At 41.0% G+C, this 24,417-nt stretch overlaps 1 protein-coding gene across 3 annotated transcripts; it reads right to left on the bottom strand.

The window, feature by feature from the left end:
* Window positions 1-442: 442 nt before the first annotated feature.
* Window positions 443-20,853, bottom strand: ZNF285 (zinc finger protein 285). Of its 3 annotated transcripts, none has more exons than XR_010131982.1 (5): window positions 20,803-20,853; window positions 16,440-16,497; window positions 11,558-11,684; window positions 4,182-7,313; window positions 443-1,569 (listed from the first exon to the last, which is right to left on the bottom strand). XR_010131982.1 is itself a non-coding variant. In XM_031004484.3 (4 exons), exons 2-4 carry the CDS (start codon window positions 16,452-16,454, stop codon window positions 5,683-5,685), a joined length of 1,773 nt encoding a protein of 590 aa, XP_030860344.2. In that variant the 5' UTR covers window positions 16,455-16,497; window positions 20,803-20,847; the 3' UTR covers window positions 443-5,682. The 3 variants fall into 3 exon arrangements, 1 of the variants encoding a protein (XP_030860344.2); XR_010131983.1 differs by having other exon boundaries at window positions 443-1,492; window positions 20,803-20,847; XM_031004484.3 differs by having other exon boundaries at window positions 443-7,313; window positions 20,803-20,847.
* Between the last annotated feature and the right edge of the window lie 3,564 nt (window positions 20,854-24,417).

Below are 24,417 nucleotides of genomic sequence, written 5' to 3' on the forward strand. Positions count from 1 at the left end.
TCACAGATGCTGGCACAAGACAAGAGACTCCTGGCTCTGAGACAAAGGACTTTATTAGTCACAACCACAGCAGTAGCCAGAGTGTCATCCTTTGCAATGGTTTTTGCCACTCTAATCCCATAGAGTGATGTGAAAGGCCAGGTGCTGCTTGCATACCTAGCGGGCTGCGTTGTAGGAATAGAACCCTAAGCTTAGGAAACCTGAATCTTTTATGATAGGCAGTGGGAACAAAACCGCTGCTCTTCACCCCAGAGGGAGACACTGTCTTCACTGGAGTGGTCCATAAACAAATTTGCTGCTCCAGAGGAAGACACTATATTTTTGTTCCCTAACACACACCTTTGAAAAGACAGTGGGGAACAAAGGTGACCAGTGTCTCTACTCAAAGACATGCAGGAAAAGAGAAGTAGATACTTAAGTAACCATAGTGTCTGCAGAAAAATAAAAGAAAAAAAATAAGAGAAGTAGATACAGAGAATGAGTGGGGAATGAGGAATAATAACTAATGTTACATTCTACTTCAAAGCCAGTTGACTTCAGAAGAAAAAGGCCAATTCTGGGGTTACATCTCCTTTGTGAGTGGTATGCTAATAAATGTTTAATAAAGGCTCTCCAGAAAGAAACATATGTACATTATATAAATTTACTATAAATTTTACTAATATAGAATGTTTTTAGAACACAATTTATAAACAATAATAAAATATGCAATACTCTATTTATTATAAATTACAAATTTGGAAAACCATGTTGAATGAAAAAAAAGCCAAATGCAAGAGTATATTACAGTATGATTTCATTTATATAAAGTTCAAGAATAGGCAAAACCAACATACGGTGATAGAAACCAAAGCAGTGATTATATCCTTTTTTGGAAAGAAATGAAGGGAAAGGGGCACAAGGGAACTTTTTGGGGTAAAGAAAATGTTTAACATGTTGAATGGGCATTATTTACAAGGATATGTACATTTGTTAAAACTTAAATGTAGTTAGAGTCTGCACTTTATGTAAATTATACCTGAAAAAAAAGACAAGACAGATCAGACATCTTCGGTAGCTGTTATTATGCTTCTATGGGCAGTCTAGTGGAGGCATAGCCACTGGTCACAGTCTGCCAGCTGCATGCTATTTGTATTTATTGCCTGTAGTTGTATGAAGAACTAGTGTTAAGTAGTGTTAAGTAGTAGTTATCAGTATAACTGATAACCCAGCATCAGTTATTAAAATGACTATTATTTCTCCAACATATTTCAAGGCTAATAAACTAACTCACTGTATACATGTGGATCTGTTTCTGGACTCCCAGTTCTTTTCCATTGATCTATTTTTTCTCTCCTGAGCGAATACTACACTGCATTAATTATAGAAAATTTATAATAAATGTTGATCTCTGGTAGTGTAAGTCCACCAGTGTTGCTCTTCATCAAATTTTATCATCACACATAAGGGACTTTTTTTTTTTTTGAGACAGAGTCTTGCACTGTCGCCTGGGCTGGAGTGCAGTGGTGCGATCTTGGCTCATTACAACAACCACCTCCTGTGCTCAAGCGATTCTCCTGCCTCAGCCTCCTGAGTAGCTGGGATTACAGGTGCCTGCCACTATGCCCAGCTAATTTTTTGTATTTTTAGTAGAGACGGGGTTTCACTATGTTGGCCAGGCTGGTCTCAAACTCCTGATCTTGTGATTCACCCACCTTGGCCTCCCAAAGTGCTGGGATTAGGACTAAGTTTTATAGGGAAAACATGTAAGCTAAGGGTCTGGAAGAGAAGGCACAGGACCACAATTTCTCACACCACTTGAAGAAGCACCAGGGCCTGGGTGAAGCAGGAAATAGACCACACCTCACCGCTATGTTTTTATCCTTCTTAAAAAGCAGTTGTGAAGGCATCCATGTTGGTGAGGGAACAAATTGACTATGCAGGTAATCTGGACTACTTAACTAAAGCAGACAATCTGGCTTTAGCTGTCAGATCAAATGACTAATTGATCTGACAAATTGACTAAAGCAGACAATCTGGCTTTAGTTGTCAGAGCTTCACAGAAGTTGCATGAGAAAGCCAGGTTCTAACACCTCCCATCAGAAAGAGAAACCACTGGGAAGTTGAGCTCGTGTAAAGCCCTTCCCACTGAAGAATGTGGGAGTCTGAGGCCCCAGATAGCTCCTCACCTAGGCATCCCAAAGGGAACTCCCAGAATTACCTTTGGACAATTCTGGTCATTGCACACAATTGTTATTGTGAATGAAACATGTTGGCTACATTTTATAAAAGACTCTTACATAGTAATGCTATGAATTTTCACGTGCCAATTTCGTGTGAAACCAATTTGTTGACCCGATAATTTTAAAACAGCCTTCAATTGGTCAAATTTTACAGGCGGATTTGAATTTTATAAGTAAATAACATTATTCTCTAGCATAAAAATAGTACCTTCCTTTTCCTTCCAATGATTATGTCTCGACATTTTTTATCTTGTCTTAATCCCACCCCATGAATCTGGGCCAGTGTTGTGACTTGCTTTAATCATTAGAATGTGGTGAAAGTATCATTGAGCCTGTTCCCTGATGAGGCCTTAAGAGATCACAGCTTTTGCCCTTGAAACCCTGGCACTATGGGATCAACCCTCGATTGGTCTTCCGGAGGGTGAGAGACCATGATGACAGAGAGAACTTCGTTGTCTCATCTATGACCATCATATAACAGCCAGGCCCAGATGAGCCATCAGCTGACTGCAGATGCATGTACAAAGCCCAGTTAAGATAATCTAGCATGTCCCACACCAGAACTGCCCAGCTGAGCCCAACTGAACTTGCCAGCTCACATGTCATGAGCTAAATAAATTTGTATTTAGAGCTACTCAGTTCTTGTGTGTGTTATGAGGCAGAAGCTGATAAGCATATTTAGGATAAATTATACATGAGCAGAGTCTGTTACACTTTTATCAAATCATTGGATTTGACATGCTCATATTTATTCAGGATCTCTGCATCTTCATTTGTAAATGAGATTGGCTCCCACTGACTGGGAGCTAGACTAATTTCTGCTTTTTCCATGCTACTTTGCTACAAGAGGAAAAGCAAACAATTTTATGAAGTAGGGAGACATTCCTGTTAGCATCATATATTTAAAAAGCTTAATGTGATATGCAAGGGCCACGCCCGGCCAACCTGGAGGATTGCCTGGGACACCTCCACCAAGGCTGAGCGCTGATTCTGTCATGAGGGAATGTTGCACCCATTCTAAACCCCAAAAGCTTCCTGGGATAATGTGTATCCTGGATTTTTTTCCTCTAACCTACTGTTTGCAAGTAGGAGGACTGGACTATGTGGTGGACATGGACAATAATATGTGGACATTTTTATAGGTCTAGATCATTGTTGATGGAGCCATGTTATTCCATTATATGGGATGCCCTAATTTACTCAATCTCTTACACATGAACCTTCAGGTTGTTTACAGTCTTCTCATTGCAAAATTCTTAGAACATATTTCTTTCTGAAACCATATTTTCCCACTCATGTAATTACATCCTAAAAATACATTCTGAGAAGCAGGATCATTGGCTCAAAGACAATGCACATTGTACATCTGATACATATGGACAAGATCCTCTCCAGCAACTTTGTACCTGTTTTTCTTTCCCCCACCAACTTATGTAAGAACACTCATTTCCTCATTTCTACTGACACAGAATTTTTAAAATATTTCACTATTATCCACCTGATCAGTAAGAAAATGACACTTCAGGGATGGTTTTATTTGCACTTGAATGGCTGTTCTGTTTACAAACTATAACTAGCAGGAAACTGTAATGCAAGAAAAACTAGGAATAAACCATGATCCAAATGAAGAAACCTATAAGTCAATTAAAACAAAAAAGGACATTGTTTTTGAAGAAAAAAAAAGACGTTGTGGGATGAGTGCAGTGGCCCAAACCTGTAATCCCTGCACTTTGGGAAGCTGAAGTAGGAGGATCGCTTGAAACCAGAAGTTTGAGACTAACCTGGGCAACAAAGCAAGACCCCATCTCTAAAAGTAAAATTTTTAAAGAAAACATTAGCTGAACATGGTGATGTATGTCTGTAGTCCCAGCTACTCAGGAGGCTGAGGCAGGAGGATCACTTGAGCCCAGGAGTTCAAGGCTTCAGCGAGCAATGATCAGGCCACTGCACTCCAGCCACCTGGGTGACACAGCAAGACCCTGTTTCCAAAAAAAAAAAAAAAAAAAAAAAGCAAAGAGATCTCCTCTCGAATTCATCTATTATCCCCAATTAAATGACAAATTTGGGGGGAAACTGACAGAAAGAGCATCCTTTAAAAACCCATTATTATACAGGTCTGCTGAGAAGAAGACTGCATCAGTCTGCAATGAACACTGTTGGTTTTTTACATGTTGTTGCTCACTTTAGTAAATGTTGGTTTTATTCAATTAATTTTATTAAGACTAACCACAGAACACCTATTCTAGTTAATTTTTAATCACATTTAAGGTGTGAGCTGACAAACCTATTCAGCATCCCACATTATAGAGTTTCTCTATTATATGAGATTTCTTACGTCTGTGGGTTATACTTTTCAGTAAAGTTTTACCACAGCTATATCATCTGGAACATTTCTCTTTGGTGTACACACCAATGAATGAAGGTTATCACTGAAGAAGTCCCATCCATACCATTTTAGATGGTTGCACTGCCACATCAAGCCTTAAGATTTAAAAGTTTTGAACTCTGAATTATAATGTTACTTCTGTATGTGGACTCCAATGACAGTGAAACATATTGCTATAAAATCCCTCCATGCTAGTCAGGATAGCCTAGGCAATGCTGCAGTAACAAATAAACCACCAAAAATCTCAGTGGTGAGACACAATGAATTTGTATTTCTTACTCTAAAAAGAAATCCAACACAGATGAAATAGTGACCTTCTATCAACCCAGTCTGGAATAAGCAGCCTCCAAGGTCACCTTGGCAGGGATAGAGAAACCTGAGGATGTTTGTAAAGGCTAGACCTGAAAGTGGCTTATATCACTTTTGTTCACACTCCATTGGCTAGAACTCAATCACATGAGCACACTCTTAACTGCAAGGGTTACTGGGAAATATACTTCTTATTTGCAAGGAAATGGAACCAGTGTGATAAACACAGCACTGCCTCCGCCACACCCTTCAAATGCCACTTCTATGAAGCTTCTTGCCTGTGTAGAGAATCTCATGGAAAACCTGGGTACTAACGTTCTTTCATAGTAAGAGCATGGGTTTCATTTTTGAGCACACTTTTGAATGTTCTTCATACAGAGAGTATTTTTCTGCGGGGGACTAAAAAAAAATCTAAAGATGTTGGCTGAACTGAAGACCTTACCATAATCATCCCAATTAGAATCTCCTTCCTGGACACACCCTTTAATGGAAATTTGACCACTAACTACAACCACTACCACAAACCACCCATTTGTCAAGAGTAACCTCTTTGCCATTGTAGCATACAGCAGTTGATGGGAGCTTCACAGAAGTTCTTGAAATCCACAGTCCTTGCCTGGCACACTCCACTGCTGCAGGCTGACATTATCGATGGCAGCGTCCCTGTCTTTTGCTCCCCCAGCCCTCCCAAAGGCTGAGTTAGTCTCTATCATCTGGAATACAGTGTGGCTTCTGTTTTACTAATTGAACCCTGACTTACTAAGTTTATAATGTTTCCCTCTGCTCATGTAGTCTTTGATGAGTCAGAAGGTCCTTTCCACGCTCACAATGTGTGTACTTTGTCTCATCTATATGCACTGTCTGATGGGCAAGGAGGTATGAATTACGACTGAAGCCCTTACCACATGCCTTACACTTATAGGGCCTCTCTCCTGTGTGGACTCTGAGATGAACATGAAGATCTGAATTCCGACTGAAGCCTTTACCACACTCATCACATTTATGTGGTTTCTCTCTGGTGTGATCTCTTTGATGTAAGTGAAAATATGAACTGTAACTGAAGCACTTTCCACACACTTCACATTTATATGGTTTTTCTCCAGTGTGAACTCTCTGATGAGTGTGAAGAACAGAGCTATACGCAAAATCCTTTCCACACACATTGCATTTGTATGGTTTCTCCCCTGTGTGGACTCTCTGGTGAATGTGAAGGTGTGTACTTTGGCTGAAGCCCTTTCCACACTCACCACACCTATATGGTTTCTCCCCTGTGTGAAACCTCCAGTGGACTTGAAGAACGGAGCTTGAACTAAAGCACTTGCCACACTCACTGCATTTGTAGGGCTTCTCTCCAGTGTGGACTCTCTGATGGACAAGAAGGTTGGAGCTCTGATCAAAGCCCTTCCCACACTCTTCACATTTATAGGGCTTTTCCCCTGTGTGTACTCCCTGATGAATACAAAGAAGTGACCTAAATCCAAACCCTTTCCCACATGCATCACATTTGTAGGGCATCTTCCCTGTGTGGACTCGATGATGGTTGTAAAGGGAAGAGCTGCGCCTGAAGCCCTTGCCACATTCTTTACATTTGTAGGGTTTGTCTCCCGAGGGGACTTTCTGATATCTGGGAAGGTCTGAGCTCTGTTTGCAGCCCATAGGCCATTCGTGGAATCCATAGGGAGTCTCACCTGAGTGGATTTTACAGTGAACAATAAGATCTTGGCTCTGACTAAAGTTCTTTCCATACTGGTCACATTTATAAGATTTTTCTCCTAGGTGAGTGCTGTGATGGACATGAGGATCTGTATCATCTGCAAAGGACACCCCACAGTTATTACATGGGAAAGGCTGTGGTAATACATGGGCCGCATTACGTTGTTCAACCGTTGATTTCATACCCAAGTTTTTCCCACAGTTGGGATGTCTACCAGGGTCCTCTCCTTTATATTCTTGGGACTCATGATGATCACATGAGGTCCAACTGAGGCTGTCATCATGCTGAGCACGTCTGTACAATTTCTCTTCCATGTAAATTCCCTTATATCTTCCCTGAGACTTCTGGGGCTCGGTCATTATGTTGGCTTTCCTCCACGATTCTGGGGTAAGAACCTGTGTCAGGCTTTGCCATGCTGTGATATCTTGATTTTTGATAATGGCATTTACTACATAGTTTTCATTTTCAGAAATCTGAAGAGAAATGCCTGCCCACTCTTCACTGAGGGAAACATCTTCTAAATGTGGGGAACACTCTTCTTGAAGGTTCATGATATAATCCTGACTCACAGTTAAATCCCGGATCCTTTGTTTCCAAATCTGCCAGCAATGAAGCACTTCTTGCGAAAGGTAACTTAACCCCTTTGCCTGAAGATTCAAAATGTTGTTTTTAATCCCGTCTCCTAGGAGAAGAAAGAGAATTTGGCTAAGAGAACAAGTCAATCATCCGTCCAGAGGTTTTGAGAAAATGAAATATGATGGGGTGGGAAGTTGTCCCTGGGTTCTATTGACATGTGAAACAATTAGAGCCACATAATTCTAACCTGTAAGCTGCCAATTAGAAATCAAGTGTTGTAGGGAAATTAAAATAAATCTTGGCCAGGTGCAGTGGCTCATGCCTGTAATAGCAACACTTTGAGAGGCTGAGGTGGGAGGATCACTCAAGCCCAGGAGATCAAGACCAGGCTGGGCAATATAATGAGATTCCCATCTCTACAAAAAAATTAAAAGTTGGCTCAGTTTTGCCTATGATCCCAGCTACTTGGAAATCTGAGGTTGGAGGATTGCTTAATCCTGGGAGGCACAGGTTGCAGTGAGCCAAGACTGTGCCACTGCATTCCAGCCTGGGTGACACAGCAAGACCTTTCCACCCCCACACCGCAAAAACGAATAAAAGGAAATCTTAGGAAAATTTTATGAAGGAAGAAATTCACCTCCTTGCTATAAGAGTAGTTGATAAAAAGCCTTTAATAATCTTACTACAAAAGGTATGGGAAAGGCTCCCATTTTATGTAGTGTGTCTGTATATAAATAATACATATTGATGGAGTGTTTTTTATATGTTGGGCAGAGTAAGGGACACAAAGGGTCACAAGAGGTTTCAGAAACAAGCAAGTTCTATCTCCTGATAGCTTCCCTTCCTTCACATCACTGTCATATGGAGGACTATCATGTATGTTTGTGTACAACCTGCACAACTGTACATGATGAGCCTTAAGGGGATGGGGATAAAAAGGCAATGGGGATTGAAATGGGGTAAACATTGTGAAATATGGTCCTGGCATTGTGTGGGGATGCGTATGTAAACCTCTGAGACAAGCTTTAAGAGACATCCTTTTTATTTTCCCCGAGGTTCTTTGTCTTCATGAAAAGATAGGGACCACTCAGATCCCACAATCCATTTCCTTAAGTTCTGCCCTTTTAAGTTATTGCAGAATCTCAAACAGCCATGACTATAAGAATGGGGAACAGATACTGTGGCACTGTCAATGGCCTGGCACCCAGGGAAGCAAGACTGTAGTATATAAAAAACAGGGGGCTGAGGCAGAAGAGGATGATCATATTCTTGGGATCCTAAGATGGGTTTCAAAATGGCATGAATATCATGGTCAAGTCCCACTGGATACTGCTTCTGGTTCAAGGTCCTTTCTGCATTGTTTTATTGAAAGTGACTTTAGTTTATAAGATAGTATCAGGGAAAGGGAGACCATGAGCTGCCCCGAATGGGCTTTAAGCAGTGGTTTCCCAATTGTTTTGATTGTAACCCACAGTAAAATCAGCATTATGACTCAGTAGGAATAGGCACGAACATCAACAGAGACTGCTCACTAAAACAAGTTTTATCAGCTGATACTTACATACAATGTGCAATACACTTTGATAAATTCTTTTGTTTTCTGTTCTATTAATCTATTTTTTTTCTTTCTTTCTTTCTTTATTATTATTATACTTTAAGATTTAGGGTACATGTGCACAATGTGCAGGTTAGTTACATATGTAAACATGTGCCATGCTGGTGTGCTGCACCCACTAACACGTCATCTGGCATTGCTAGTTATGACACAGTAATTTGATTTCAGGACTCACCAAGAGGGTTTTATCCTGCAGTTTGAGAAACAACTGCAGGGATATGCAGATTTATGCAAAAGGTCCTGTGTCTACAGTTTACACTTTGGTTTCAAGAGGTTATTTATTAAAAACACAGGACCTACGGCCAAATTAGGATGGCTCAAATCCTAGTTCTTCTTATAAGCTGTGTGATCGTGGGCAAGTTATTAATTCTGTGACTCAGTTGTTTCATCCATTGATATGGTTTGGCTGTGTCCCTACACAAGTCTCTTCTTGAATTGTAACTCCCATAATTCCCACGTGTCGTGTCCCATAATTCCCACATGTCAGAGCCCCCACACAGAGTCCCTACTAGGGACTGCCTATTGGAGCTGTGAGAAGAGGGCCACTGTCCTTCAGACCCCAGAATGCTAGATTCACTGACAGCTTGCACTGGGTGCCCAGAAAAGCCACAAACACTCAACACCAGCCCATGAAAGCAGCCAGAAGGGAGGCTATACTCTGCAGAGCCACAGGGGTGGAGCTGCCCAAGACCATGGAAACCCACCTCTTACATCAGTGTGATCAGCATGCAAGACATAGAGTCAAAGGAGATCACTTTTGACTTTTAAGATTTGACTGCCCTGTTGGATTTCAGACTTGCATGGGGCCTGTAGCCCCTTTGTTTCGGCCAATTTCTCCCATTTGGAACAGCTGTATTTACACAATGCCTGTACCTGCACTGTATCTAGGAAGTAAATAACTTGTTTTTGATTTTACAGGCTCATAGATGGAAGAGACTTGGCTTGTCTCCGATGAGACAATGGACTGTGGACTTTTGAATTAATGCTGAAATGAGTTAAGACTTTGTGGGACTGTTGGGAGGCATCATTGGCTTTGAAATGTAAGGACATATGATTTGGGAGGGGCCAGTGGTGGGATAATATGGTCTGGCTGTGTCCCCACCCAAATCTCATCTTTAATTGTAACTCCCAAAATTCCCATGTGTCATGGGAGGAACCTGGTAGGGGGTGACTGAATTATGGGGGCGGGTCTTTCCTGTGTTTTCTCATGATAGTGAATGAGTCTCATGAGATCTGATGGTTTTAAAAAGGGGAGTTTCCAGCTGGGCACGGTGGCTTGCACCTGTAATCCCAGCACTTTGGGAGGCTGAGGCGGGTGGATCACGAGGTCAAGAGATTGAGACCATCTTGGCCGACATGGTGAAATCCCGTCTCTACTAATAATACAAAGATTAGCTGGGTGTGGTGGTGCATGCCTGTAGTCCCAGCAACTTGGGAGGCTGAGGCAGGAGAATTGCTTGAACTTGGGAGGTGGAGGTTGCAGTGAGCCAAGATAGCACCACTGCACTCCAGCCTGGCTACAGAGCCAGACTCCATCTCAAAAAAAAAAAAAAAAAAAAAGATTTCCCTGCACAAGCTCTCTTCTCTTGTCTGCCACCATGTGAGACATGGCTTTCACCTTCCACCATGATTGTGAGGCCTCCCCAGGCACGTGGAACTGTAAGTCCAGTACACCTCTATCTTTTGTAAATTGCCCAGTCTTGGGTATGTCTTTATCAGCAGTGTGAAAACAGAGTAATACATCCATAAAAGGGGGATAATAACAGTAACTATCTGTATTAGTCCATTCTCACGTTGCTAATGAAGATATACCCAAGACTGGGTAATTTATAAAGGAAAGAGGTTTAATTGACTCATAGTTCCATGTGGCTGGGGAGGCCTCACAATCATGGCAGAAGGTGAAGAAAGAGCAAAGGGACATCCTACATGGTGGCAGGCAAAGAGAAAGCCTGTGCAGGAGAACACCCATTTATAAAACCATCAGATCTCATGAGACTTATTCACTCTCATGAGAACAGCATGAGAAAGACCCCTGCCCCATGATTCAGTTACCTCCTACCAGGCCCCTCCCACAACATGTGGGAATTATAGGAGCTACAATTCAAGATGAGACTTGGGTAGGGACATAGCCAAACCAAATCTGTATCTCATAAACTAAACTTAGGTAACGTATAACTGTATATGAACCTCTGAGAAATGAAAAGGAGGTTAGATATTTATCAAAAAGTAATCAAATAAGCCAACACTTAGATTACACTTACTACATACCAGTAAGTGTTGGCTATTGTAACTGCCAACCAAACCACAGTTCTCCCTTGGTTCCTTTAACACCGGTTTATCCAAAACATTGGATAAACATTGGTTTTTTTCTCCAGAAGCAACCAATAGATCAAGGTCCTTGGTGATGTGTGAATTTTATCAGTCTCATTCTGAGAAATATGAGGAAAGAATGAGAGCCTAAATGTGTGAGTAGGGGAGGGAGGGCTTACTTCCTGCACTGAATGCCCACAGGCCAGGGGTATGAGATTTGGGGAGAGCTCCCTCACAAACCCATCACAAGGGGCCAGATCTGTAAAAGCTCATTAACTGTAGGTTTCTAACCTGCACATGCATCTCTTAGGAGTTTTCTTTCCAGTGGCCAAAGTTTCTCTTTGTGGTCTAACTGGAATATTCTATCTGGTTTGAAATGATGATTTGAGGAAACAGGTCCAGTGGTCTGATGCTTAGTTACTCACTCACTGACATGAGGTTCCTGAAGTTTTCCAGCATCACATCTTGGTACAGGTTTATCTGGGCTTTATCCAATAGTGCCAGCTCTTCCTTGGTGAAGACAACAGCCACGTCCTTGAATATCACCCTTTCCTAAAACATCAACCACATGCCACGTCAATCATCCACACAAATGACTGGTCTTAGTCTGTTTGGGCTGCCTTCATAAAACACCACAGTCTGATTAGATTAAACAAAATAAACTTATTTCTTCCTGTCCTGGAGGTTGGAAAGTCTAAGATCAAGTACCACCAAGATAGGTTTCATTCAGGTTTCTTCTCTTGGCTTGCAGACAGCTCTGCTCTCACTGTGTCCTTACATGGCAGAGGGAGAATGAGAGCAAGCTCTGTTGAGGCTCTCATAAGGACACTAATCCTATTGGATCAGGGATTCCCAAAGGACACTATTAATCAAATTATAAAATATGGCCCAGGAAATAGGCACAGATAAATCTATACTAAGGTGTTGTGCTGATACACAAGTCTAGTAGCATTTCATGAGTTCATTTCTCATCACACACCAAGATTTAGTATGTTCACTTTTTCATGGCAGATTAATCTATTTGTATTATGTTAAAAGGAACTAAGAAGACAGGGGAACTAAAAGCATTGGCTCCTAGATTCAAAAAACACAAAAGAGAAAAGGGAGATTATTAGGATAATTAAGAACACTTGGATATCAACTAGGTATTAAAAAATAGTGGTATCAATGTGAAATTTCTTGAGTATGTTAGCAGTAATGTGGAAATGTAGGAAAATGCTCTTATTCTTAGGAGATACAAGCTGAAATATTTAGGGATGAATTATAGTAATGCCTGTAATTTATCCCCAACTGGGTCAATCAAATAAAATATAGATATGTGTGTGTATATACGTATATTATACATATGTTTGTGGGTGATTGTTAACAATTGGTGAATCTAGGTGAAGATTACACATTATGCTATTCTTTCGTTTTCCTGATAAATTGAAATTTCTCAAAATAAAAGGATGCAGGTAATCATCTGGTATTAATAATCATCTCCTCATGTGTCTTTTGGCTGCACAAATGTCTTCTTTTGAGAAGTGTCTGTTCATATCCTTCAACTACTTTTTGATGGGGTTGTTTGTTTTTTTCTTGTAAATTTGTTTGAGTTCATTGTAGATTCTGGATATTAGCCCTTTGTCAGATGAGTAGATTGCAAACATTTTCTCCCATTCTGTAGGTTGCCTGTTCACTCTGATGGTAGTTTCTTTTGCTGTGCAGAAGCTCTTTAGTTTAATTAGATCCCATTTGTCAATTTTGGCTTTTGTTGCATCATCACTGGCCATCAGAGAAATGCAAATCAAAACCACAATGAGACACCATCTCACACCAGTTAGAATGGCAATCATTAAAAAGTCAGGAAACAACAGGTGCTGGAGAGGATGTGGAGAAATAGGGACACTTTTACACTGTTGGTGGGACTGTAAACTAGTTCAACCATTGTGGAAGTCAGTGTGGCGATTCCTCAGGGATCTAGAACTAGAAATACCATTTGACCCAGCCATCCCATTACTGGGTATATACCCAAAGAATTATAAATCATGCTGCTATAAATACACATGCACACATATGTTTATTGCGGCACTATTCACAATAGCAAAGACTTGGAACCAAGCCAAATGTCCAACAATGATAGACTGGATTAAGAAAATGTGGCATATACACACCATGGAATACTATGCAGCCATAAAAAATGATGAGTTCATGTCCTTTGTAGGGACATAGATGAAACTGGAAACCATCATTCTCAGCAAACTATCGCAAGGATAAAAAACCAAACACCACATGTTCTCACTCATAGGTGGGAAGTGAACAATGAGAACATATGGACACAGGAAGGGGAACATCACACACCAGGGCCTGTTGTGGGGTGGGGGGAGGGGGGAGGGATAGCATTATGAGATATACCTAATGTTAAATGACGAGTTAATGGGTGCAGCACACCAACATGGCACATGTATACATACGTAATTAACCTGCAGGTTGTGCACATGTACCCTAAAACTTAAAATATAATTAAAAAAAAAAGAAGTACTGAAATAACCTATTGGGTATTATGCTGATTACCTGGGGGACAAAATTTTACACCAAACCCCCGCAACACACAATTTACCCACGTAACAAACCTGCACATGTAACCCTTGAATCTAAAATAAAAGTTGGAAAGAAGAAAAGAAAATTTAAAAAAATTTAAAAAACCATCTCCTCATCAAGAAACCAATTTTTACATAAAATATTTCTATGGCTGCATATATCACACTGCTCAGAGTTAAGTATTTATAGATATGTTCTCTCAATAGACTCTGCATCTCTAAATAAAGCAGAGGTTTCAAACAAAAATTGTAAGCAGTTACAAAGGACTTCACAAGAATATGTTACTAACAATTGTCCAATTACCAAATTCCGACAATGATTAAAAACAAAATCTAGGGAGTCAGCACGGTTGTCCTAATAGCACCACTCTCTCAGTAACACTACTGTATGCCTTCTTCTGTGGGAGGCAACAAAATTGAATTGGAGATAATCATTCAGGAAATACAGATACACTGAAGCCTACTTGGGGTGTTCCAGTGTAGGCAGAAGGGGTTAGAAATAGAGGTTCACCCAGCCTACTCCCCATTCTCCCTTCTCTGCCTCAGCTATAGAGCCTGGGAAAACAAAACACTCATTTCTCCACCACCCTTGTAGCTGGATGGATCCCTTGTAGGAATCCTAGGCAGCAATTGTCATAGGATGCAGATACAAGGACAGCCCCAAAATATTAAGAAACCAAATTTATAAAAGAATAAACACATGCAAAAATCTTTAAATCTTTTCCTCTATGAAGTATTCTTGTATAACCATCTATGAAGTATTCTTGTAAAACCTTGAACCTGAATCTATTCAAGCATCTGGTGCTTCCACTTACAAGAAATACTGTGGATGGAGTAACACATTGAAAGACACCAAAGGAAGCAAACAAATGCATTCCAAATGTAGGAAAGAACACAGGACACCAAACTTGGTTTCTGCAACAAGTCAATAGCAGGAGAGAATAAAGTAGAGGGGCAGATTTCTCTAGATTAAAAGAGATTATGAGATACAACAACTAACTGTATGATAGTATAGACCTTGTTAAGATCCCATTTGAACAAACCAACTGTTAAAAAATTTTTTGAGATAATCAGGGAAATTTGATTATTGTCTGGGTATTAGATAATACCAAATAATTATTGATTATCTCATTAGTCCATTTTTAAGGAAATATATACTGAAATACACAGAGAGTGTGGTAAATTAGATTGCTGTTTAGAAATATCCTCTTCCATGCTCTCCAATCCCACTAAAGGCCCAGAGTGTGTTTCCTTACCCCTTTAGTTTTGACTCGGCAGTGTAACTTGTTCTGGCTACCAAAATGAAGCAGAAGTGATAATGTACCAGTTCTAAACCTGGGCCTTGACAGATCTCAAGTGTCCACTTGCTCTCTTGTCCCTCTGTCTTCACTATGAGGACGCACCCAAGCTAACCAAAACCAGCAGAGTGCTACCAAATATCCATGGCATTGGCTTTAGGTCCAGGCCAAAACCATTGAGGACACTGTTACAGGAGGCTGGAAAAATGGTGACCTGGGTGATGCAGTGGTGAACATTTGGTGAACTGTTGCTGTAATTTAGAAGATAGAAAATGTACCTAATGAATCTTGGACTTGGGCGAGATGGTTTCCAGGCAGCAGGATAAAAGTGTGAGCTCATTCATTTTAGTTGCATATATAATAAGGTACTATACAAAAGTGATATGCTCAGATAAAAACCAATACCATGTGAAATAACATGCCCTTTCAAATACTTTGGGAAAGAAAAAAACTGAAAAAGAGATTAAGCAAATCTCTTTGGCAAAAAGTTAATTGTTGAAACTGCATGATGGGTACTGCAAATGGAGGATCATAATACCATTTGCTCTTTTTGTGTATTTTCATAATTAATTTTTTTCATGATTAAAAGAAAATCCTTCCTCCACACTGTGATGGTCTTTCTAATGTGTCAACTTGGCTAAGCCACAGTCCTCAGTTATTGAATCAAACACTAATCTAGGTATTGCTATGAAGATAATTTGTAGATGTGATTAAAGTCCATAATCAGTTGACTTTAAGGGAGATTATTCTAACTAATCTGAGTATGTCTGATTCAATAAACTGAAAGGTCTTATGAGCAGAACTGAGGCTTCCCTGGGAGGGGGAGAAATTCCACCCACAGACAGTAGCTTCAGTCTGTGTCCAAGAGTTCCAGCCCACCCTTCCTGAGGGGCTGCCCTGTGGATTTTGGACTTGCCTAGTTAGCCCCCATAATCATATAAGTCAATTCCTTACAATAAATCTCTTAATATATATCTCTTACTGGTTCTGCCTTGCTGGTTGAACTCTGACCAATACATATCCATTCAAATCTTGCTACTTATTGAATGAGACCAGTCACATTTAGAGTATGGTCATGTATATGCTGCCCATGCACTCGGATGCTGCGGCAACGCCAAATTTCTATAAAAGTTTCTGAACGTACTCTTGATTCTTTTTCCCTCACTGGGCAGTGATAAGCAGTTCATGGACTGGTACTGATACATGAACTACACTTAGAGTAGCACCAAAGTAGACATCTTGAAATCTGTGAGTTTGTTTCTTCACTTCTATAAAGGGAGTCAAACCACCTGCCTCACAAAGTCATTATGAGCAGATAAAGTACCTAATACATAGTAGTCACTCAAAAAATGCTGACCTCCTTTCAGAAAACGGAAGTGTCTGGTTCCTCAGAATGAACAGTATATTTAAAGAGAAAGAAACCCTTAACTTACCTGGAACTTAATCATACCGTCTTCCTTTTGGAAAGGGCAGGATTCTGGAAAAGCAGAACTGCAAAGAAGAAATAATCCATGAGATCATGGGTTCAACAAGTTGTGAATGAACATTGGTTCCTTCCTTATCTGTACAAGTTTCTCACAATTTCTCCTCTCCCTAGATATCGTCTCTTCTTGCTCTGAACAGACTGAACTCCCACCTCCTCAAGACTTCCCTAGATTTGACCCCAGTCCCTCAATCTCAGACCACTGTGTAACTCCTATCTCTCTCCTCAAGCTTTTGGGTCAAAACCTGCACATTCTTTTCCTTTTCTGAGACTTGTGAATGAACTGACATAGTCTACATCTCAATTATGCTAGAAAAGAGGCTCCAGAATTGCTGAGTAAGGGAGCAATCTCAGGGCTGGGCACAGCGGCTCACGCCTGTAATCCCAGCACTTTGGGAACCTGAGACGGGTGGATCACTTGAGGCCAGGAGTTCGAGACCAGCCTGGACAACATGGTGAAACCCTGTCTCTACTAAAAATACAAAATTAGCTGGGTGTGGTGGCGGATGCCTGTTATCCCAGCTACTCAGGAGGCTGAGGCAGGACAATCACTTGGGAGGCAGAGGCTGCAGTGAGCTGTGATTGCACCACTGCACTCCAGTCTGGGCAACAGAGACAGACTTTGTCTCAAAACAGAAAAAAAAAAAAAAAACAGAGGGAAAAAAAAGAGAGAGCAATCTCAGGATGACAGGGACCTTCTGCTATTTCCACTTTCGCATGCAAGACTTGATCTTGTATGGCCAAGCCTGTGGTCTAAAGAACTTGCGGTTAGCCAAGATATACAAATTAAATCCCAATTTTTATTATTATGTTAATCAATATTACAAATTTTTAAACATCTACACCTTGACTCTTGGCTTCCTAAACTATCTCTCCAGCACCCATTCTATCCCCTGCTTTTGCAAGTATTGATGACACACCTATGACATATAAGACACATTCTCTGCTCTGGAAATGCTCATGGTATACTGAACTACACATGTTCTCAGACTGCAGGTAGACCAAAGTAGGTAGACAGAGGCCTTCTAAGCTTGCCACTTCATATACACTAAAGCCCCTTCCTGTTCTGCTTATATCAGTGGATTCCCTTGCCAGTTAGCTTCCAGTTGGGTTCAGCCAATGGGGAAAGCCAGCAAGAGATCCAGGGAAAGGACAAGAGTGAAGTCAGAATATTTATTACCCCAGGTTTTTCCCTAGAGGTTGCTGTGGAATGGCTATGTTCCATATCCATTAACCAAAGGTCATGGCCTCCATCAGGCAGCTGTCATCCCATAAATCTTTCTTCAGGTTTTAGCGACTGCCTCCTCCCTTAGCCCTTCAGTCCTAAAGTCAGTAAGTTACCCTGCTATCACTAGCTCTGAAATATTGCAGTATCCTTTGTTGATTACCACAGCCTGCCTACAACTTTATAGACTGTCCCTTTATTAAGCTCTTCTCAAAGTACCCAATTCGAGTGTTCTGTTTATTTTTTATTGGGATTCCATCTGATAAACCCTGTAAACACAACTGCCTCTGGCCTTCGTGGAGAAACTTACTGTATCAAATTGCCACTGTAGGCACTGTGGAAACTCTGAAGATTAAAAAACAAAAGCCCAAAGCCGCGTTTCTGCCTTCTCAGATAGTGCTTCTCACACCATCTGTGATAAAGGACTAGTTTTTAAATTATTATTACTGTTACTTTCAGTCTGTCACAGACTGATATTTTGGTAAGCTACAGTAACAAGAAATTACCGGAAAAAGGAAATTAAGAAGGTATGCAAATTAAAGCCCAATTGTTATTATTATGTTAATCAATAAGACAAAATTTTAAACATCTACACTCAAGTTCTCAAATTATCTGGTCACAGACCAATATCATTTATTGGCACTGGTCTGTGGGCTACCCTTTGAATTGCAGCTCACAGGGTTATAGAATCAGGTTAATAGAATATGAAATGTCTTTTTGGTAAATCCTTGGACTCTTTTTCTCTCCTTTCCTACCTTTAGGAGACATCATTAATCACTTCTTATTTTGGGCTCCAACAAAGGCCAAGATAAGGAGTGTTCAACTCATTAGTACAGCATGAATTACATCGTTTTACAATAGTTAAAACCTACCAAGAAAACACTCCTCCTTTCCCCTGTCAAAAAACTACAAATCCTAAAAAAAAAAAAAAAAAAAAAATAACCAAGCTGTAGTCTTTTATCCACTGTACCTGGTAAGGATCTTATCATTTAACAAGCACTCAATCAATGTTTCTCAATATTAACAAATGCACAAATAGAATTGGCTTGGATATTATACATTAGATGCACGTGCAAAGACATAAACTCACCCTCTACTTCCAGTACCTGTTCTCACTGAAGAGCCAATAATGGGACAGGTTTATTTTGAAGCACACATCTACACACATGCACTCACACATATATGGTTGGGGGTTTGGTTTCCTGAATTTCTGGCTTCAGACACTACCTGCCTGTATCAAGTCAGGGCCGTGGCACGAACCAGATGGCACATTGAAATTTGAGGGGAGTTTAATAAACAGACAGCTTACAATGGTGTTGGCTCGGGGTAAGGAAATCACACTGGATAAGGCTCTATCCTGGGAAGTGACAGGGAGGTGCCATTATAACACCTGGGCCTTAAGAGGTAAGGGGAGGGAGCAGTCCCTGGAGCCTGGAACTAAGAGGACTGTGTGGCCAGGGCCACCCAAACAATGACCTGTTGTTTAGAAGGGCAGCTAATCTGTGACAATCCTGCAGAGAGAGAACTGGAGGACAAGATACTCCAACTCACACTTCTTCCTCTCTCCAAACTTTCCTGTTGAGACTTCCCACTGGCCAAAGACAAGCAAGGCCAGAAGGCAATGGCGGCCTTTCAGGGCAGACAGCAGGGTGGAAAAGGTGGGGAGCCAAAGATATGGGACACATGACACCTCAAGACTCTCGTTTTTTCCCTATCTGCCAAAGTCCACACAGCTCTCTCACACAAATGCCTTTCTCATCCCTCACCCTGACAACTACTCTGATATGAGGAATGCATCAGGAATGAGACCAGATGCCAATATCAACCTCTTCAGGGAATGAAGACCTAGAGGAAAAGTGCAGCTGAATCTGGAACTGCAATTGCCCAGAAACACGATCAGAAATGTAATAAATGCTGCTATTACACCTAAAATAATTAACACTAAATCTCTAACTTTATCAAATATACAGAGTGTTCAAACTTCAAATTTGTTGAGTGTAATTTAACAACTTATATTTGCTAATGTGCTTTATAATACTCAAAGTCCCTACTCCCTGGCTCACAGCATGTGAGGTGAGAATGGAGTTAATAATCTGGGGCAGTTCTTTTCTTTTCTTTTTTCTTTGAGACAGAGTCTGGCTCTGTCGCCCAGGCTGGAGTGCAGTGGCGTGATCTCAGCTCACTGCAAGCTCCGCCTCCCGGGTTCACGCCATTCTCCTGCCTCAGCCTCCCGAGTAGCTGGGACTACAGGCGCCTGCCACCGCGCTCGGCTAATTTTTTGTAATTGTTTTTTGTAGTAGAGACGGGGTTTCACCGTGTTAGCCAGGATGGTCTCGATCTCCTGACCTCGTGATCCGCCCACTTTGGCCTCCCAAAGTGCTGGGATTACAGGCGTGAGGCACCGCGCCAGGCCTGGGACAGTTCTTTTCAAAATGTATTCGGTGACATTAAACTCCAGAGTTATTACAGTATTACAGTCTGAGTTGTTTCTTTATTGCCAAAAGCCAGAACCTCTGCCTTGAAGTCATAAATGCCCCAATGGAGTCAGAGCTGCCAAAATCCAGAGTTCAGACCCAAGACAACTCCCCATCCAAGAACCTAGGGGTGCTGAGCCAGAATCGCCCCCACCAAACTGAGCGAGAACAGCCCAAGCCATCCTCTATATCCAGAGACAAGCTGCTTAAGCAAATCCCTCATCCCATTCAGGGACGCACAGTCCAGCCATTACTCCAAAACCCTGAGCCAGCGCCCCTCTGCCCTCATCCAGAGATGCACATCCCAAGACTGACCCTAAGCTTCGACCCGAGGAGGCACAGCGCAAGTCGCTGTCACGAAACGTGAAGATGCACTGTTTTGTCAAACCCAGGGCTGCTCCCCAAACCGAGCCCACGCTCTTCCCACCCTATCCCGGGTAGGTCGGGCCGCTGAACTTCCCTAGTCTACCCCACCTACGAGGGCTTATCATTGGTTACCAGTCCCCTCTTCCACTCCTCCTACTTCAGTCCACAGGGACGGGTCACAGCTGCACATCCTACACCCCTACTCCTGGCTACGCCTCCAAGAAGGGCGCGGTCCAGATGGGACTCACCCCAGCGTCCCAAACAATGTCGCCCGCAGCGTGCGTCCGGTACCACGGCGCATGCGCAAGGAGGCCTATGGCCTACAATCCCCAGAAAGCCCCGCGCGCAGCAGTGGCCATTCGCAAGGCTACCCTGGTGAAGGTAGCCTTTGACTTCCGTGCATTTGGAAATCCTTTGACTTCCGTGCATTCGTCTAAAATAACGACAATCATAATAACGATAAAATAACGAAATGTTAAATAAATCACTATCAACGATGAAAAGAAGTTTCAATATTTTACTACTTGGAAATGGGCACTTTACCATTTTAGTGAAGACTTTTATAGGTTCTTATTTTATAGGCATGCCTTTTAACGTTAAAACCACGAAACTTTTCAATTAAAATTCACTTAAATATTTCCCTCCCCGCCCCCCACCATGTTTTATTTCTGTTGATGAAGACTCTGGATAATCTACACTTGCGATATAACATAGCCCTGTAATTTATTTCCTAGTCTCAGAAGAAGCAGAAGGAATTAACAACTATTGTCTGAATCCTTAACAGGGGAATTGCAGGAGTACTGAGAGTGTCCTAAAAGAGACACATTACAACATAACAAGAAAACGCGGGAAGTTTTCAGATTCTTTTTGAAAATTTGCCCTTGTTGAGATTTAGGCTTTATTTTACTTCATGTTATTGCATTTAAGATTTAAGATTTCTATTAAAGAAAAATTTGGGTACCCTAAATGGGGTAAGAAAATTGAATAAGAATTCCATTAGAAGCCCACAGTTTTAGCCTGGAGGAAAGCCCTGATAACGTGTGAGAACAATCTGTCTCCTAGGAAAGGTCACCTGGTCCTGCTGGCAGAGGCTCTGTTTGGAATATCTGGCTGGCATTCCCTTTTCCACGCACCCTCAAGCTGTAGGGGTGGTGAGGCGGTTCCAGTCCTAGACTAGATAGAGAAGTGAAGACCCCCACCTCTACGCAATGGGCAGGAAATGGTTGAATAATATCCAACTATAGCTTGACATCGCAGCTTAGGGCACATAAAGGGACAGTGCAATTCTTTTGGCTAATCTCTGTCTTTTGATGTTTACATGTTTGATGTTCTTATATATTGCTCTAAGTTGAAGGATTACTTGATTTAATTTGACATACTTGAATTTTAAAAAACGAGTTCAGGAACATTTTTATTTTTGACCTAATACAAGGTTAATTTTTGTGACATCTGTGTCTGTTGGAAAACAATGTGTCTTCTCTATCAGATGGATATGCATACATTTATATTTTCCCCAGACTTGCTAACTGTGCTATTTAAATTTCCTACATGCTTGTTTGTGCTTACTTAGATTTTTTCATTATGCATCTGTCAATGATTGAAAAGTGCATGTCAAAAAGGTTCCCAGCCTGGGCGTGGTGGCTCAAGCCTGTAATCCCAGTACTTTGGGAGGCCGAGGTGGGCAGATCACGCGGTGAGGAGTTCAAGACCAGCCTGGCCAAGGTGGTGAAACCCCATCGCTACTAAAAATACAAAACTTAGCCAGGCATGGTGGCAAGCACATGTAGTCCCAGCTACTTGGGAGGCTGAGGCAAGAGAATCACTTGAACCCAGGAGGTGGAGGTTGCAGTGAGCCAAGATCATGCCACTGCACTCCAGCCTGGGCGACAGGGCAAGACTCTGTCTCCAAAAAAAAAAAAAAAAAAGAAAAAAGTGAAAGAAAAAAAAGCCTATAATGGTAAATTTGTCATTTTCCTCTCTATAGCATTTACTTTATTTATTTATTTATTTATTTATTTCCTTTATTTTTTTTTTTTTGAGACTGAGTCTTGCTCTGTTGCCCAGGCTGGAGTGCAGTGGCGCCATCTCAACTCACTGCAAGCTCTGCCTCCCAGGTTCACGCCATTCTCCTGCTTCAGCCTCCCGAGTAGCTGGGACTACAGGTGCCCGCCACCAGGCCCGGCTAATGTTTTTGTATTTTTAGTAGAGACAGGGTTTCACCGTGTTAGCCAGGATGGTCTCCATCTCCTGACCTTGTGATCTGCCCGCCTCGGCTTCCCAAGTGCTGGGATTACAGGCGTGAGCCACCATGCCCAGCCTGCTTCGTTTTTCAAAAGTCATGTTACTGGGTATACAAATGGCTTTACTTTTTAAAAGTCGTGTTGTTAGGTATGGAAGTGTTGTATTCCTTATCTGAAATACTTGGGACCAGAAGTGTTTCAGATATTTTATTTTTTTCAGATTTTGCAATATTTGCATATACGTAATGAGATATCTTGAGGATGAGACCCAAGTCTAAATGCAAAATTCATTTGTGTTTCATATAAACCTTATACACGTAGCCTGAAATTAATTTTATAGAATTATTTTGAATAATTTTGTTCACAAGGTTTGTATACAATGTTTGTGTGCATTGAACCATCAGAAGCAAAGATTGCCTTCGTCAGATGACCAAAGAAAAATCAATTAATGAAAAGAACAGAAAGAAAGCAAATATTTCAGGTGTGGAATTTTCCACTTGTGGTGTCATGTTCACATTCCAAAAGTTTTAGATTGTGAAATATTTTGGATTTTAAAATTTAGTGATGCTGACCCTGTGTAAGTTTCATAATGGTCATATCTTCTTGATGGGCCAAAAATTTCATTAACATTTTAAGTATTTTGTATTTTCACCTTGAGTTTACTTTTCAGTGAAGACTGTACCTGCTTTCTTTTCATTAGATTTCATCTAGTATTTATTCTTTCACTTTGTCTTAAAATTAGTATATTTCTTTACCTTATTATTTATATACTCTTTATTATTATAGTTATTTTTAAATGTTACTTTTACCTAATCTAAGAGCTTGTCTTTAGTCTGAAAATACACACTTAAATAGGTGTGTTAGGAACAAAAGAGAAAGCTCTTGTATAATTGATCTAGGAGCTGCTCATACTTCCCAACTATAGAACAGTGAATCTGGCCTGTAATCCTAGTTGCTCAAGCAGCTGAGGTGGGAGGATGGCTTGAGCCTGGAAGGTTCAGGGTGCAGTGGGCTATGATGGTGCTACTGTACTCCAGCTTGGGTGACAGCATGAGATCTTATGTCTGAAAAAATAGAACAGTGACCCTCAAACAGGAATGAAATAGCCTCCCTAAGACTTTTTGAATTGTGTGAGTGATCTTTGCTTGCTCCAGTGACTGGGGTATGTGTTTAGTATGCAGAGGTAAGGAATGCTAAACATATTGCACTTGTAAATTAATTCTCTCAACAAAGAAGTCATCCATTCAAAATACCCAACAGTAACCCCTTGAAAATCACTGCTCTAAAGGAAAGAAAATGAACAACAATAACCTCAATCAAATAAAAGGAGGGAAAGGAACAATCAAATCAGTAAAGACAAAGTCAAACTGCTGCTGTTTGCTGATGATATGATCATATACCTAGAAAACCCTAAAGACTCCTTCAAAAAGCTTCTAGAACTCATAAATGAATTCAGCAAAGTTTCAGGATACAAAATTAATGTACACAAATCATAGCTCTGTTGTACACCAACAGCAACCAAGCTAAGAATGAAATCAAGAACTCAACCCCTTTTACAACAGCTGCAATAAAAAATACATAGGAATATTTCTAACCAAGGAGGTGAAAGACCTCTACAAGGAA

Source organism: Gorilla gorilla, chromosome 20, assembly GCF_029281585.2.
Source record: "Gorilla gorilla gorilla isolate KB3781 chromosome 20, NHGRI_mGorGor1-v2.1_pri, whole genome shotgun sequence".
NCBI lineage: Eukaryota > Metazoa > Chordata > Mammalia > Primates > Hominidae > Gorilla > Gorilla gorilla.

Coding starts and splice junctions, on each gene's coding strand:
- ZNF285 (XM_031004484.3), bottom strand. Junction 7,314..11,557: donor CAGGAACCTCATGTCAGTGA/GTGAGTAACTAA, acceptor TTCTTCTCCTAG/GAGACGGGATTAAAAACAAC.